This window comes from Molothrus ater, chromosome 3 (genome assembly GCF_012460135.2).
Source record: "Molothrus ater isolate BHLD 08-10-18 breed brown headed cowbird chromosome 3, BPBGC_Mater_1.1, whole genome shotgun sequence".
NCBI lineage: Eukaryota > Metazoa > Chordata > Aves > Passeriformes > Icteridae > Molothrus > Molothrus ater.
In genome coordinates, this window is record NC_050480.2 from 90003622 (window position 1) to 90021823 (window position 18202).

Below are 18202 nucleotides of genomic sequence, written 5' to 3' on the forward strand. Positions count from 1 at the left end.
GTTGCAAAAGACCTTCCTGCGAAGATCATGGATTCAAATATGGGACATTTGAACTAATACTTGGACTTTGAAATGGATTTCTTTAACAGTTTTCTCTGCAGTGCAAGTTATTAAACTAAAGCTACTCTATTTCCCCAACGTGTTCAACAAAATCCTTAACGTCTAGCATGGTATTTTAATAAAGAATAAAGTTGTTCTTTAAAAAATCTGCTTTAAGTAGATTTTTCCCCCAAGTTTTCTTAGTTAAGGATTCCAAAAGTGGTATTCACAAATTCTTGCATTTAAATTTTTATTGCAGTGGTATAGATGAATACCATCATTGGTATCCTTAAATTTTATTTCTGCTCATGAAGGTTAATCATGATTGTCTATTTAGTAATCACTTACGAATTGTGTTCAGATACAGCAGTTTCAGGTGTAATCATCAGAGCTGGTTAGTCAGGCATTCCAGATAGTGGTTCTTTTCAGAACCTTTTTTAAAGGGTTGGTTAACTACCTCAGTAGCAGAGGATTGAACTATACCCTGTCTGTACTGTACATAGAAAATCTTTGTAGATAAAAGCAAGGCTTGTTTAATATGATATGAGGGTAAGATTATAATATACCAAATGTAACATTCTTAGTTGCCTTTAGTTCCAGAGGCTTTGTAAGACTTCCTCATGACCATCATAACAGGCCTTGCTTTTGTCGTATTTTGTGGCTGAAAAAGCAGCCTTGCTTCTTCAGATATTGTAGTTATTTGGATGTATAATAGTTTAGCAAGATGTTACTTTTGTAAGACATCAGATGTTCAAAAAAAGTGCATCAGCAACTTGTACTAAATACTGCAGTGTCCCTTTATAAAAGGTCAGACTAAAACTGACAACTGTACAGTGAAGCCTGACATTTGGATATTTTGAAGTTTTTCATAAATCATAGAATAGTATATGGCTGTAGTTTAGCTTTTTAGGTAAAAGGTATGTTTTCATTAGTGCATTTCTTATTGCTGATCACTGTAAAAACATGTGGATCAGCTTTCCATTTCTCTTACGCAGATCATGATAACCTGTAGAGTAGAGTAGAGTACAATCATTTGTGCTATGTTTTTAATTTTCTAAAGCACCTTGATGACAGTGAGTGTTCAGTGGTGAAGCATCCTCTATTGAACAGCCCTTAAAAAAAGATGAAATAAAAACAGAACCTTGCCAAGTCCAGTTTCATATAGGTAAAAGATAGATAAAATTATGAATTACTTTGGACTTGGCATAAAGAGTTCCCTTAACACCCTTCACAAAGGGATACTGCAGTTATACTACATACCCATAGGCACCACAATGAAAATTGAAGCTTATACCTAATTAAGGTTTTATACACACCAGTTCCCCCAGTAAATGCAAATTTTAACAAAATTAGACATGTCATATGTTGAAAATGCTCATGGCAAACAATCATTTTGCATTCCTGCAAATAAAATTGTTTTATACTGTAAGCTGGAGGCGAGTGTAACTTATTTTTGTAATAAAGTTTTTATTTTTTTTATGTGTCATTAATATAAATGTGTGTTAGTACAGAGATCTTCTGGTTAAAAACTTAGAATCGCACACATTTCAGTATGTTTACTTGTATTTACATAATTTTTAGAATAGTGGTTGCCAATAGCCTGTATGTTTTCACATTAATTGATTTTTTTTTTTGTTATCTTAATAAACCATTTTAGTATGTTGTATGTCAATTACTGGGATAGCTGGGACATAAAGTGTAATTAAAAATTGTCAAGTATTCATTGGAATATGTAAATGTGCCTTGCCAGTTTTGAACTTTAAAACAAAGTAAGTGAACAATGGTGAAATGAGTAGTCAATGCCTAAGAGACATTTGCTACCGGAGTTTTATATACTGCCCTTGCTAAAGAAAAGAAATTTCTTCCTCAAATTCGAGCGTAAAACTTAACAGTTGCATTAGCTTCTGAATTTTGAAATCTACTTAGAGAAATTAGGCTTATGGAAAGTGAGTTTTCTAATTGTAGCCTTAAGTATAATTTTGAATTTCAATGTAATCCTTGGTGCTGGCATTCCCAGTGCCAAGGAGTTTAAATGCTCCCTTCAAAGAGGTTGCCATGCCTACTGGCACTTTTACTGTCATACGGTTTTATAAGGAACACTGTCAAGATGTGGAAACCAATTTTGAACTTCCTATGAAATGAAACACTGGGGGCTGTAGGAGAGGGAAAGTCCTCAGATTTCTTAATCTAGAAATCTCTCCATTGCTGAAAAACTTAAAACACTTGTTGGATCACAAGTGCTAGTGACGAGTTCTTAGTCTGGAAACGTGTTGCGGGGGATAATACGTTTATGGAATTGTAACTGTAGATGGAAGTGCATAAAAACATTGCAACTAAGGCACTATGTTTGTTGAAATTGTGGATTAAATCCCTAATTTCAGCTCTGATAAAAGCATGGGGGATGACTATTTAAAGATAAAAAAAAAAAAACAAGCAAAATTGATAGGAAAGTTTTTAATGGAATGCAAGCAATGGTGAGTGAGCAAAATACCAAGATCCTGACAGTGTTCCCTCCAATTATGAACTCAAGCCATTATAACTTTTACAATTAAATATGATTTGCACTGTTCTGATATTGGTGCAGTTTTTTAGAAAAATTATCAGAAAACTAAATTGCATGTGGTGATTAATATTGTGGAAAAAAAAACTAAAATCAAAAAAATGTTATTTTTCAAAGCTTTAAATTTGATTGTTTAAAGAAAAAAAAACATTAAGTGGAAATACTGGTGAGAATGGGCAAGTGCATATATACAACATCAGTTTGGTTGCACTTGGGTGTTGGTAAACTTGAAATGTTCTACAGCAATAATGCATCTCTTAGGGGGTGCTTTGGTGACAAATGAACATATGACACAGTTCTTTTTGGCATGTTGAAGGCAAGTTTTGACTTAATATAATGTGCTGCCTCTGTTTATTCTTATAGGAGGCTTTCTTTACTGAAACACCTGCAAAGGTGCATAAGTAGTATAGTTCCACATTGGTTTGTAATATGTTTCTAAATTTGAAGTCTAGTTGAATTTAATATGAAACCGGAAACTGCTGCTGCTTAACACTTCTGGTTTATAAACACTCCAATACACAGCTTTTTAAATTATACTCCTGTTTTAATACTCATTTTTGTTTGAAAGGTTTCATATAGGACATGCAACTGTACTTTTTTTTTTCTTTCCAGTTTTTAAAGAGGAGATTTGTTATGACCCAGAACTTAAGTTTGTGTTTATACTGTTGGAGGAAGGCTGTTATTACAATAAGATACTGAGATCAGTTTCTGAATTTCTGCGTTGTACAACTCTTATGTAAATACTGTCTTTAAAATCTAAAATAAGGAATACTAATTCTGTTCTTGTTGGGGGTGAGGGGTATGACATAGTCTAAAATAAATGTAGTGTCCTCTAAAAGCAGGATTCCCAACTTCAGGATAGACATATTATACGTGGCTGCAACTTTTTATTCCCTTGTGCCTTTGATTATTCTTCAGAGGCTTAACTTTCCTGTTCAGCCTAGCAGTTATTTTAGTGCTTCCATATGCCAGTGAGGGGAGGCTTTTTTTTTTTTTTTTGAGAAATAAAACTGAAAGGCAACATAGGCATAAACACACAGAACATTTTCACAAAAGAGTGTGTTTAAATTGATACACAGCACAACATTAAGACTGTTATTCCCTCACCTTAGTGAGATATTAGTGGAACATACTAATTGCCTATAATGGAGTAGCAAGTTTTGAAGTGGGCAATGAGGCAGTGAATGTGACAAGACAGTTTTTGGACAATTGAAATGGGTCAAGTACAATCTTGAGTCTGTGTTCATGCCCTGAATCTTGTGATTCCTGACTTGACTCTTTGGACTTAATGGACATAAAAGTCTGTCTTTATGGAGTTTCTTGCTGAATTAACTCCAACACGAGCACATGACATCTCTTGTCTGAGGCTAATAGTTGAATTAGTTTGGTATAGGAAACACCAGGTTGTACTTTGCCATTTGCTCTGTCAGAGGAAAATGGGATGTGGCAACAGAAGAGGAAGTTGAGCTGAAGATTCCTTGATCCTTAATACAGGTAGTGGGGGAAGAAGGAATAAATTACTGTCACTTTACAGCCATCTAGTACAAATAAACAATGCTTCCTAGAAGCTCTGATGTTAAAATCTTTCCAGGAGCCTGATTTTCACAGTTATCTGGTCACAATTTGCAAGTGTAATTTCCTTATGTTAAAAAATCCATGGGAGGAAAGAGTCACTGCTTAGATGCCCCTTTGTCTAGATTGTTACAAAAGAGAGTTGAAAAGTGCCACTAGGACTACATTGTTAGTTTACTGGCAGTCTGGAGAGGGGTGACTTTCTCATGTAATTATACTTTTTCTTGCCAATATATAACTGGTTACTAGTTTTTCCACAAAATACATATTTTTAAATGGCCAGCTCCTGAGCAGATGCTGCACAGCTGAGCTCATCTGGATAAACTGGGTTATATGATTTATTTAAAGCTATCTTCACAAAAGCTTCTTTAGATGGTCAGACTTCCAGGTATCTGGTAGAAGTTGGGTTTTTTTTTTTTTAAGTAGAAAGATAAAAGCATCTGTGAAGTCTAGAAAATGCAGTCCTAACATGTAGGTAACAGGTACTTAAATGCAGATTGAATATTTAATGTTTGAATCACAAAATACATTTCAGTTCAGGTAATTGTTCATGAAGTTTGGTGTCCACTCTAAAGCTGACACTTGTATTCAAACAGTCATTTAGGTAAAACTTGGAGTGTCAAAAAATCTAATTCCCCATAGTCTGAGAGTGATTCATTTGGCTGATTACTGGTGACAGTTCCCTGTGCACGGTTATTGTACTTGCATTGGTCGCTAACATGTAGGAAAGACATGGAATCTTACTCCTTGTTTTCTTTGCACTAAGGAAGTTATGAAATGCACTCTTAGTTCTGCTGCACAGCCAGTAGAATAGTCTGTCATTTGACTGCACAGAAGATAATGGTAAGTAAAAATAGACTTTCTAGTACTTAAATGACTTGCAGTACCTAAAATCCAACTTCAATACACTTGTTTAATTGATTCCTTAGCTGCAGTGATTAATCCAGGTTGTGCATTTTAACTCTTAATTTTAGTGTGTCCACTTCAATGCCAAGTGAATGTTACGTGTAATCTGACACTGTTTAGTGTTGAATTTCATATCTTAAATGCTTCATAGATAATTCAGTATCTATTTTTACACTAATGGGTTAGTAATCATAGTAGTTTAAAGGTTTTTACATGAACACAAGTCATCTATTGAAAGCCAGGAATGGAATGTATCAGATTCTGAGTTTCTGGTTCCAAGTGTCAGGCTTTTGGTATTGTTCTACCATCTAAAGTAACAGTTTTCAGATTTTTTTTCTCTTCAGTGAGATGAGGAATGTACCTAATTCTGTCACTCATAATGGTTATTTAAAAATAACTACTACGTACTATTACTAAGTGTAATGAATTTGGGATTAAAAAGCTTCCTCCTTGGGAATTTGACAAAGATAAATTTATAGATGCCCCATCAGTAAACCAGGGCTTTTCTTAAGAAGCAATGTCAGCATACTTTAAAATGAAGCTGTATTACAAAACACTGTTGAGAGCTAGCATAAAATAAATTATAGGTAATCTTTTCATTATGCAGATGTGTATTACAATTCAAGGATGATTTAACATTACAGTATTTGAGATGACAGATAAAAATACATAGTCCCTGCATCTGGAAAGCCGAAGTGGCTATTAAAGGATTGTTCCTGTTTCAGATTGTGGTCAAAGACTTCCTTTGGATGTTGCAATTAAATGTTTTTTCTTCTAGTACAAATAGTTGTTTTGATAAGCCAACCTGTTTCAATCCACAGTTTTCAACAGAATTTTGAGTTTCGTGTGTGTGCCTAAGTTGATACTTCTAGCAGAAGACAGACATTCAGTGACAGTCACTGATGTGTCTTTCACTGGGAAGTGATCAGTGTGTAACTGCCTTAAACTAGTCTAGTGAAACTGTCCTGTATTTGTTATCTACAGTTACAAAAGTAACTGTACATTTACACTTTTGAATTAGTGAGATGCCTAAAAGCTGCTTTGAAGAAAGCTGGCATATATGTTGTTAAAATCTGTCAGAGTTTGCAGATGAAGAAACATGATGTGGGTTTCATGCTAACAGAAGACTAGGCCCAAAGGGACAGGTCATAACTTCTCTCATTGGAAGACCTGATGGTACAACAAGACTTAGGTGGCTTCAAGCATTAGCAGTGCCTTGCTCCACTATTTTCTTGTAATATTAACACAACCTCTCAGGAAAAAAAACCAATTCATTATGGGGAAAACTCCAGTGAGATCAATCTTCCATTTAAGAAGGGATCTGTAAGGTCTTAAATCCATGGGATTTAGTATGGTGTTTTTAGCTTGGGTTTGCATGGAGGTGATCTTACAGTGGGAATGGTGTAATAAATGGCAGTTTGCATTTTTGCTTAATATTACACTAACCTGAAGTTTGGTTTGTTCAGGTGGCCATGTTTCTATCCAAGAAAATGATCTTAATATTCATATGTCCTGAGCTGATCAGTAAGTCTGAGACCCTAGAGGTTAATTTGAGCTCATTGGTGTTTTCTTAGGTTAGCTGTTAAAATTAGTACAGGTTTCTACTAGCAAGAAAAGAATTTTGTTTTCTTAATGGCAGTATATAAACATTAAAAGTTTATTGCCTCAAGTGTAATATTTCTAAAAAGTACTGCTTTCATTGAGTGATGAGCGAAGTGGAGTATACAGATGAATAGTGAAAAAACATTGCTAACTAAGCTTTTTGGCAAGTGAAGCCTGCCAGTGTGTAATGGAGTTTGACGTGCATGAAGGTGTACCCCCCATGCAGGTGGGGTTGAGATATTGAGATATAACAGGTAGCAGTCACATCTCAACAAGGTGTGCACAAACTGCCTTCAGTGATGGCCTGTGCTAAAGCAGATGATATGGTATTAAAGAGTGCTAAAATGCTTCTGGAGTTTTACTGTGGAGCTAGTAAAGAACAGCTACAATAATAACTAGTACAACTGCAAGTAGATGATGGTCAACTCCAATTTATGTCTCTGGAAGAACAAGAGACAGTCATGCATAGTGTGTATTACAAGTTTCTAAATCCTTGTGAAGAATTCTTTTTCTTTTTTAATACATGAAGATTAAAACATGTATGATTCAAATTCTTAATGCAGTTCAAGATAGAATAACTTAGCAATTCTGGTTTTAAGTTCAGATGGCTGGCTGTAGTTAGACCCCATAACGAAAGCTTGCATTTTAGAATCAATATATTTTTTTGACTCTGTTGAGAAAGACTGAACCTGTTTAACAGGAGGGCCAATCTTAGAATACCTGTAGTTAGCAAAAATGCATATACTACTGGGGGGTGGGTGGGGTGGAGACACAACTAACCCACAGAAAACAAAACACAAACATCCCCCCTCCATACCCATATCCTCTGACCCTGAAAGATGTTTAGGAAGAGGTGTTGGAATTCTTAGATATGGGGCAGGCGAGATTAATGTGATAATCTTGGAATTTCTGCATTTCTGCTACATGGTAAAAGTAATGTAGAGAGATCTCAAGTTTTGCAAATGAACTAAAATTGTGGTTAATGTTCATGTTAAGAAAGAGCAGACATGTCATGACTTAGACATCTGGAAGGGCAAAAAGTGTCTCTGAAAAGAAAAACTTGCAGGGTCTTCTGTAAATACTTCTGTTCTTTCTCAAGCAATGCTGACATCCGGGGAGTTCCTCCTCAGAGGAATACCAAGGGGTTTGCCTTGTATTTAACTGGTTGGCCTAGGACTGGTCACATCATCACAATCATCATCAATTCCCCATTTTGGAAAGCTCTTAAGAAAGCATATTATTTTCTTCCTGAGAAAAGGGAAAGAAATGAAACAGTTTGAAAAAGTCCTCCCCCTGTGGGCAAAACACAGCCATCAAATCTGCCTGAACTACATTACTGGCAAGTTTCTAATCTAGGATTAAAATAAAAATAGGCAAATAACCTGGCAAACCACAAATTACAACAAGTTCATTTAGCTATGTTACAGCTTTGTAGAATCTTCCCTGCCTCTAACCTGTCTGTCCTTTTCCTGTGGAAGGTAGGTACACTCTAGCCAGGTACCATGTAGCAGCCACAGCTGGGGAATGTCAGGTGATGGATCTTGGCCAGATGGAAACACCAGGTCAAAAGCAGACAGGGCCCTTGGATTATATGTCAGAAGGTAAGAATATCCAGTCCTGGCTGTTATAATCATCAGGGCCACTTTATCTTGACACATATTTCAAAAGAAAATTGTATCTCTGTAAGAGAGGAGGTTTTAAACACAGCAAAATAGAAAAACTGTGGAAAAAAATCACTGTTACTATGCCTAATGCTGCTATTTCAAATGTCCTCTTCAGAGAAGTGAGTGATGTCCTAGAGCTGGTATTTGTAAAATTGTTGCTTGGAAGTGATGAACTAATGGCCTTGTCTTGAGGGAAGTAAGAGCCAGCCTTGAATATCTGATACACATATTCCAAAGGCAGACCTTCCCCACGTAGGTAAGGAGTTCTTCCATCTCCTTTCAATGGTATAACACATTTACCATTCACTGCTCTTAATAATCCCTTAGAGGGTGGGTAAAAGTAGGGTAGTTGAGAAACGCTTTTAATAAGGTCTGATGATGCCTCATAATTGAGTGATGCTTGAGGAAATGCCAAGTTCCTAGCAAAGTTTGCATTTGAAGTCTTGATTTGAATGTCTCAATGTAGGGCACAAAGTGAGAATAGGTGTTTCACTTGTAAAGCTGGGGTGAATCAATGCCAATTCAGCAGCCTCTGCAGTGTTCAAGTTTAGGATGGGCCCAAAGAGCTCCCAAGTATACCTGTGCCTTGTACAGAGTCACATTTGTTCTTGAAAAGTGCGATACAAGCTCAGCATCCTGCGAGGGAGAAGTGGCTGATAATTATTTCATTAAAGACTTGGTAGTGCAAGGAACCCAAATATAGGTGAATTCTACCCTGAAAGTGGCTGCTGCTCAGAAATGAAAGTGCTTAAAATTAACAGTATGTGCTTGGAAGCATATCTCTGGGACCCCAAGAGATGAAGACTTAAGAACCAGTATGAGGTTGCTGAACTTTGTTTGAAGATGTTCTGTTTCCTTGAGTCTAGGCTTCATGTCTTAGTTCAAGGAATTACACTTCCTTAATGAACAAAAGGAATTTCTTTTCTAAAGCTAAGCGTGTATCACATCAGAAGGTAGGAGGAGGCTGAAGAAGAAATGTGATAGGGGAGAATACACTTGGAAGTTGTTTGCCAGCACGGTCTCTACTTCCTGAGTTAAAAGAGGATCAATGTTAAAAGAGGATAAATGTATGTTGTTCATTAGTGCTGAGAATATACAGGATTGTTTTCATAGAGAGCTTTTAGTCAGGAAAAGTCACTTTGTCTGCAGGCGTGAGCATGGTGAGCCGTATCTCTGAAAACTGGGAAAAGGGCATGTGCCTGAAGGTAGAAGTAATGTGAAATTAGGAACTTGCAGAGATAGGTGCCTGGTCTGAGTTCTTGGTGAAACTCAGGTGAGCAGCTTTGAACTAAGACACCTTGGACTAAATGTACTAAATTCATGTCTTCTCACTGTCAAGGCTGCCCCTCCAGATATAATACATGATTTCAGTTTGGTCCTTTCTCTGTTCTTTTTGCTCTTGGGCTTTGGGGAAGGAGAGTTAGTCATTACTGCATGGGTAGCTTTACTTCTGCAGCCCTAACAGCTAAGGGGAAAATGGAGAGGGGAGCACACAGCTGGGCAGTGGTCCAGGAACACATCAGACACATGCGCTTTCCAGAATTTGAGACTGGCTGGTACTCCCAAGTTTCTTGATCATAATCTATCCCAGAAACACACTGGATGTGGACAAAACACCACTCTACAGTTACAGCTTAGTACTTAATGTACAATTTACTGCATCTAAGCTGAATGGTGGTAAGTGGAGAATTTTCTACTCACCCTCATTATATGGTCTGCTAGGAACCTGGATGATATTAGATAATCCTTTCTGTTTTGATTATCTTCTGAAGCAAATCTACTTTCTTCAGGAAAAAAAAAAACCTTCCCTCTTGCATCTGAACTGCAGTGACCCCAACTTGAGGTCTACCTACAGCATCCAAGTTCTCTGTGTTGCATTAGGAGCTATGTTTAAGCATCTCTTGAAATCCCAAAGACCTCAGTCTTCACGTGCAGGTTCTGAGGTGGTGGTGGTGGTGAAAATACTAGAAACGACCTACAGAGAACATCCAAACTTGAGACTGGACTGGAAGATTCACAGTGTCTTAAGGGGAAGAAAGTGTTATTCCTTAAAGTTTGATAGAAAGGATAGTAAACTGATTTTCATATTAAAATGTTCCTTTATTAATATATACTTTAAAATATGTTTCTATGAAAGAGGAAAAACTTACTGCCTGGTGTTTTAGGCAGTTTGTTTTGTGATTCTTTTGTACAAAGGTAAGCTAGGTAGCTTATATAGTAGCAAGTAATTCAGTCACAAATCAATTTATTGAGTTTCAGAAAAATACTGAGTGGTAATAATAGTTCCCTACATGGTATCAGACCTTATTAACTCCAATCCTTTCCTAGCTAGAATGCTAGTTTACTTAAATAAAACAAAATAAAAAGCAAAGCAAAACTTCACTGGAGTTTTGCAGTGCTCACCAAAGCTTTTCAAATAGTCCTTGCTTCTTGATTTCAGTTTGTGCCTTTTCCTTGTCTGCTGGCAGACCCACAGAGGGACCATCTGCTTCTGCAGAAGCACTATTAATGCCAGTGCTAGAGGGGAAGTGCTATGTAATAATATATGCCTTTTTTTCTATTAGATATACCAGCATATTGGATGGCAAAAAAAGCTTGGGATACCTCCAGGAACTTAGGTACCTCTTTGATAGACAGCTTTGATCAGCTGTAAGGATTGATCAATTATGAGTGTAAGGAAGCCTGGCCTTGCAGAAGGCATGGTACTGAGATCCACTTCTCAAACTCTCATTAAAACAATCATATTCCTCTTGCAGTGGAGCTCTACCACAGAGCTGTATGCTCCAGGTATACTACACAATATGTAAGATATGGGCAAGCTGTCCATGCGCTCCAAAAAGCTGTTTCCAAAAAGCCTTAGGACTTATCCATAAATATGAGGAGGAACAGCCCTCTGTCCAGGGGCTCTTGTAGTATCACCTTGTGCATCATGCCTGTTTGCACAGAATCAGATTTTTTTTGCTTTTTGTCATATATTCAATATTCTTGCTAGGGAAATGTAACATTTATGTGATGTTCTCTTTAACCACTTTGTAAATACTTCAGTTTTTCCCATATGTCATTTAAAAGGAAGAAAATACCAGATTGATTCCATGTGTCCTCAGCCAACAAATGGTAAACAAAACAATATCCTGGTTATAAAACTGGCTCTGTAACAGTTCCTATGAAGTGTCTGATGAAAGATGTAAGCACGTAAGCAAAATAACCTTTGCAAAGTGACAATTTATGTTGTTTAACTTTTAACCTATGCTGCTTTTACATTCTTCATGTTGTCAGAGAAACTGGTTGCTTGAACTAAAAATATCTCTGTGGAATTCTGACCTGACAAAAACACTCTAGGAATTTGTTGCTGTGTCCACAGAAGCTAAAAGCAGTGGGCTCCAGGATACCAGCTCACCAGTCACCACAAGAAGCCTGATCTTGCAGATCTCATCACTGGGTCTGGGTTTACATGGTCATGTTAAGTATCCACAGAAAGCTTTCTTGGATACTAGCTGCCTTACAGCAGCAACCTGTAGTTACAGTTAGTCTTTTTTCCACTTTTAATGCCTTCTGCCTGTTGATTAGAATCTCCTGAGTATGTGAAGGCTTTAGGTTGGGATTTTTTTCACTGTTTTTCTTTTAAGGGGGAAAAAATGAATCCATCAGAAATGAGAGTTGTATCCAAATGAGAAAAAAGGATCATAAATCTTCACTGACAAATACGTTAAAATACTCTAGAAGCAGGGCAAAAAAATCAAACTATTTAAGAAGGCACTAGGTCTAATAAAAATAATTTTGAATGCTATTTTCTTAGCAGTTTTGTTCCTTATGTTGCAGCCTGTCCCTACTCACTGCTACACAACAGAGGAGATAATAAAATTGGAAAAGGAAAAGGAGAACAAAGATGATAAAAGGTACAAAAGTGTTCTTATGTAAAGGACAAGTCACTGGAGCAGGAATCTTAATTTTAGAAAAGACAGTTTTCTCAGGTGACCAAAGCACTTTGGTAAAATGATAAGCAGCAATTGTGCTGAGTAGGGAATGATTTTTCACCATCTCTAATATACACATGAATGTTTGGAGAGCTGTATCTTCACTCACACAAGTGCAAGGGGTGGAACTCCTTGCATGATTCTTATGGATGTTAAAGTTTCTCATTCTTCAAAAGCAACTTGAAACTTAGGAAATAAATTCTCTCTCAGGATATCCCCAAGACTATGAATCAGAGTTCCAGGAACTTATTATTATATTCTTGCCATGCTTTTACAGCTTTTTCCTAGGTATGTATCCCCTGATAGCCATTATCAACAGGATGTTCACCCAGCTGAACTTTTGCTGATCCAACACAGTTGTTCCATGAGTCCAGTGTGTATCTATGATGAAAAACCTAACTAGCTTTAAATTCTTCAGGTCTCACCATAGTTCTGAGGTGTAGGTGCTGCAACAGTTTGTAATTATTTACCAGAAACACATCATCTAACAGGATTATCTTGATGCTTTTTAATTCAGCTGAAAACAAGGGATTCTGGCTCAAGTTCATCCTTGAACTCCCTACTTGAAAATTTTCCCCACTGACCATGGCTGTTAAGCAGGAATTCCCTTCAGGACCTGACATAGATATTTTCACAGTTTGTGTCCAGGGCAAGCTTTTCTTTATCCCCACAGTAAGTCAACAGATCAATTTTCATTTTGACTGAGCTCTCAGATATGTGCTCAGGCATTGTTTTAACGGTTTGCATGAGTACAGCTCCTTAGTTCTTTCACAAGCATTTTCTTACAAATTCCTAACATCCATCTTGACATTCCCTCATTCCTCCCTGATCAGCCTACATTTTGCAAAGAATTTAGGTTTGCCAGATCTTTCCTTTGCACATACAACCAATTTACCAACTTTACTTAAGTTGCATATCCAAAAACCTGTTTTTTTTGCTCAGGTGAATGAAGATAAAATTTCTAGGGAGTACAACTTTGCCAAATGTCACCATAAATCGTAATTATAATTTATTTTAACAATTTTCCAGTGTTACCTGTATACATTTAGTTCTCTTCTTTTTTGCACATATTCCTGCAGGCCTCTATTTCTTATTGTGTTGTAGTCAATTTCTACACCTTGCAACTTATTGATCTATTTTTTTTAATGTCCCATAAATAGTAGTTTGCAACCAAAGAAATTATTTTCATCTCTAATATCTAAATTCTCTCCAGTGTCTTGTCTGTGATAGAATTTCTTCATAGAATTCCTTTCTATGTTAACAAGTTGAAGAAAACCACTCTATACACCAGTCTGTCTCTGAATCTTTTTACTTTCTCCTTGAGAGTTACAAGTTCTTCAAGGCAAAACTGACTCTAGTACATTGCCTGTTTTTTGTTTTGGCTTTCTTTGTTCTTCCCAGTGGACCTTGTCCCAGTGAAATTCCAACACACTCAGTGCTCCTCAGCACCCCCCTGGTTTGCAGAGCATTGTTCCAGTCTCCTTGTCTTTCTTGTTTTTGCACTGCAAGTCTTTATTCTGACTGGTATTTTTAGTCCTAAACACAGCTTAGTAAGTAATTTCAGGTTTTCTAACAGAACTGTATTTTACATTCTGTTAAAAAAAAATATTAATTTTGAGTGGTGTGTTATAATTGAAACTTCTTAGCCTTTCCCCTTAATTTTAATTGCTTTCTAGATCTGCTTCTAAACAAACAACACAACTTGTAAGTCTCTGTCATTCCCTGCAAGCGTGGAGACCAGTGATCTTTTACAAAATGTTTCACACATCTTAAACCATTTCTCCCTCCCACCTGCCATTTTGCTCCTTACTGCAGCAGCTGAATTCTCCCATTTGTCTAGAAGAAAACCTGTGAGGGATTTTATCCAGGAGCCCAAAGTCCCTGTTGCTGTATTGAGCAGGTGCTTCTGGGCCCAGGTTATCACTTTCTCATCCAGTTTGCTTTAATGTGGTCATACTGAGGGTCAGCATGTGATCCAGGAAGCAAATACAAGACCTACAACTACAGGCAGCACACATTTCCATACAGCTGGCAAGCCTGGGTCGGTGTGGATATTGGATATGACTTCCAAATGCCATAAATCTACACTATGAACAGTTTGTTAACTCATTAACAGACAAATGAATATAACTGTATTTATAACAATAAAGCTAATTTTGCCTTTTCAAAGTGCTAGTTCTACCCAAACCAGAAATGTGCAGCAAATGGTCAGCTGTCCCTTCCCTGGAGTTTCAGTGCTCTTTTAAAGCCCAGAAAGTACTGCTAAAGGACAGTTTTCACCTTACATTTGTTGCTTACACCTGGATCATCTCAGGTGGAAACCAATAACTGTTGGTGGATATTCTTTAAGTTTTGAATTTGAAAAAGTCAAGTACAAAGAGCCTACTAATGCTTGCCTTTCTTGGGATCTGACAGGCCAACTTCAGTTTCACTTCTTTACTTAAGCTTAGCTATTTGCTGAATATTAAAAATAAATGTTCTCTAGAGTTTTCTGCTAAATGATTGTAGTTAAAGGTTAATATGAAGCCTTCTTTTTAAGCTTCTTGGAAAGGGCCCACAAAATGAACAGGACTTGTGAGGAATAATTATAATTATAACAATCATTATTTTTGAGTAAATATGAAGGATTAGATATTGTATATTAGCCTTGACAACTGTATCCTTGAAAGAGAGAACTATGTAAGGCCTTGAAAAGAGCAAAAGCAGACTTGCAGAATAAATTAAATGCAATTAACTGGTGAGAATCTGTTTATTAGAGTTCACTGTCTGGCTTATTTTAAAAAAGCATTTTTAAGGTAAAAGTAGAAGCACTTTGATAAATACAATCTCAGCCTAATAACTGATGTTACTTAGCCAAGAATTGAAATTTTATATTTCAGGTTGTTGAAAATGTGCTCTAATATACTTCTTAAATGCTAGAATAGCCAAGCCATCAAAGAAAACATAGCCTAAACCCCAAACCAGGGAGAACTGACTCCACAAGATGACTTGTATGATCAGTGAAAGATCCTTTTACATTTTAAATACGAAAATAAAATCTGTCCAGAATAACCCAATCCTGACCACATTACTTCAGAGCCTTGCTATTCAAATCTTGCTGTTTCCAGGGAATGGATAAAGTTCTTATTTCTCAAAGAATTTTGAAAAGCTTGATGTTGTCAGCAGTTCCCTTTTGTTCTTCTATAGTTTTATTTTGTTGAAAAACAAACATCTGCTTAGTCTAGTGTACCAGAACAATCTAGGGGCCTGTCTGTAGTGACAGAGGGTAATGGGCAATGCCAACACTGCTGTCTCCAGTAGAGCAGGATGGGATAAAGCAGTTTGTTGTGTCTGCCCAGCAGATGTAAAGTCTGTGAAGGAAATTGCACAGTTTCTAAGATAATGAGGTACAATTAGTGCCAGATGTGAATGTGGCAACTTTACAGTAAATAAACACAATTCTGAACAATGAAGCTATAAACTGAAGAAACTTTACCTGAAGGAGAGAATGCAAATGGAAGCAGAAGTTTGACTTAAGTTGGTTCGCTGTGCAAGTCACTTCCTGTGTTACAGATATGCTATGCTGTGGCGTCCTCATGAAATATTGTAAGAATTACAGATTTTTAGAAGTTACTCCTTATTAAAAGCATTTCAAGATAAGTGACTAAAAATCACCAGCAGTAAAGCTGAGGATAAAGTAAGCTGATAACAAAAAAATGCATCTTAGGAAAATTGATTTCCTCTGAATAGGCTGTACGGAGATTTGCTATGTGAATGCACCTTGGTTTTTTCTTCTAGAAAATGTGGACTGACATGAAATAATACTGCACAGAGACTCTTAAAGAAATTCAAGCTGACCCTGGGCTTTTGCCAAGCACTCTGAGAAAGGTCAACATACTGAAGTCGAGCTGCAGCGTTTCACCTACTCGAGAGGTCAAGGGAAGTGTTGCATAAACTGACAAAGCATCCGAGCAAAGATTCTGAGAGCTGTTTTCGGATTTCGATTTCTAGATGCTGACTCACCCTCCAAATACCGGTATTTTCTTAACAGCGTAGTTGCAGAGGATCTCAGTGAAGATTTGTAAACATGGCTCATCTGAACAGATATATTTCAGTATTTCATGTGCCCTCACTTTTTCAGTGTGCCCAATGTGCCTGCGCCGGGCTCATGCGAATGGACACACAAGGCAACAGCAACTTCTCAAAACAACTAAAAGCGGGCATCTCTTTCTGAGCAGGTTTCCTTCATACTTGCACTTAGAATCCCCTTTATGGGTACGAGCTCCCAGAAGTTGTTCCATTTTGCCCATTGAACTGATACACCCACAAGCAGCCGTGTCTTATTAGCAGAGCGTTGAGTTTCATAAGGCTTCGTAACTACAGAGCTGCTGAAAGCACTCGAGTGGTTTGAAAGCTTGTGGCTGACACTGTAACTGAAGGTGTTATTCGTGTGAAGTTGGCTTTAAATTCTTCTCGCTAGCAATAAACTACATTCTATAATTCCTCTGTTTTCAATGTCTTACTCTTGTATACTTACAGATGTTAAGGCGGGATCTTACTACATTTCCTACCCTGTTCCTTTTCTTTACAGCCGATATATGAAGCTTTGAGTGTTTATAGGGTTTTAGTGTTCCAGTCACTGAATGATTTAGTTCAGTCATCATCCAAATATAGAGCATTTAATCAGACGTAGCACTTTTTGGCCGCTTGGCGCTGGGTACCCCTTGTTGTCCTGAACCCAAGTATTTATAACGAGGTAAGCTTGCTGTCATCAGAGCCCTTCTATTTGCAGTGCGTAGCACGCTACGTGACACGGCGCAGCTGCAAATGCCACGGCAGGGCTGCAGGGACGCCGTTCCCGGCTCCGCGGGCACCGCTCCTCCCCCGCCGCCGTCCCCGCCCCGGCGGCCCCTGAGGCGGGCCCGTCGCGGCCTCGCCGCCATCAGCGGGCGCCGGCAGCGGAAGCGGCCCCGCCTCCGGCCCGGCCGGCGCGGGCAGCGGCCGCCATGGGGGGCGTGCGGGCGGCCGGGCGGCGGCTGCTGCGGCGGCTGCGGGGCGCCGAGGGGCTGCGGGAGACCTGCCGGCAGTACCCGCTCTCCTGCTGCCTCCTCCTGGGGCTGGGCACCGCCACCCTCCTCCTGAACCGGTAAGCGGGCGGGCGGGGAGCCGGGCGCGGGCGGCGCTGCGCCTTCTCACGCAGCGGCTTTTCCTTCCTGTTTGTCTGTAAGGTATCTTCATGTTCTGATGGTCTTCTGGTCCTTCGTGGCTGGGGTCGTCACCTTCTACTGTTCCTTGGGACCGGACTCCCTCCTGCCCAATTTTCTGTTCACAATAAAATATAAACCCAAGGTAAATATGCTTGCGAAGAGTCTTGTGCTTTTTAAAAATACGATAAGAATCTATATGGAGTAGCAATTATTGTCTAAGCCTAGCTGCTTTCAGAAATATTGTGCGTCAGTACAGCTCACACACTCCTGCTGACAGGTGTTTTGTGGCAAATAGATGATGGTTACTTGAATTCTTCGCGTGTTTCTGCATGGTCCCGTCAAATCCACGTATGGCTGCGAGGCCGGTTGTTGGGGTGTCCAAGGATGTTGCTTCCTGCCTCTCATTGTACATTTTGAGTATTTCAGTCGCAGGCGGTGGAGAAACTGTATTGTTGTTTGCTCCTTTAAGGGGGCTTTTTCTTTTCTAAAGATGCTCTCCTTTTGGCAGGCCAGTGGTGAGTCTTTGCTCACTGTAATCAAAATTCTCTAAGCAGTACTGCACTTCAAAAAGAAAAATATTCCCAAAGCAAATTGCTCTTTTCTAACTTAATTCAATTTAGAATTTCATAGGGCTAAAAGGGTATAGTTGCAATAGTTCAAGGCTATGAGTAAGGCAGAGAAACCATCTTGTCTGTTACT

At 38.3% G+C, this 18202-nt stretch overlaps 2 protein-coding genes across 11 annotated transcripts in view; both read left to right on the top strand.

The window, feature by feature from the left end:
• The window catches only part of SYNCRIP (synaptotagmin binding cytoplasmic RNA interacting protein), a 26728-nt gene extending 23416 nt beyond the window's left edge, over nucleotides 1-3312 (top strand). For all 3 annotated transcript variants that reach the window (XM_036379720.2, XM_036379721.2, XM_036379722.2), the window contains exon 12: nucleotides 1-3312. This exon is cut by the window's left edge. The gene's annotated coding sequence lies outside the window, so the exon portion shown is untranslated.
• Nucleotides 3313-17301: 13989 nt separating this feature from the next.
• Nucleotides 17302-18202, top strand: part of SNX14 (sorting nexin 14) — a 53579-nt gene continuing 52678 nt past the window's right edge. For 6 of the 8 annotated variants that reach the window (XM_036381055.2, XM_036381056.2, XM_036381058.2 and 3 more), the window contains exons 1-2: nucleotides 17303-17442; nucleotides 17525-17645. In XM_036381055.2, coding sequence (XP_036236948.1) covers nucleotides 17303-17442; nucleotides 17525-17645 — 261 coding nt within the window. Of the gene's footprint in view, nucleotides 17443-17524; nucleotides 17646-18202 lie in introns of all 8 variants that reach the window. The other 2 variants (XM_036381057.2, XM_036381062.2) reach the window with 1 other exon arrangement.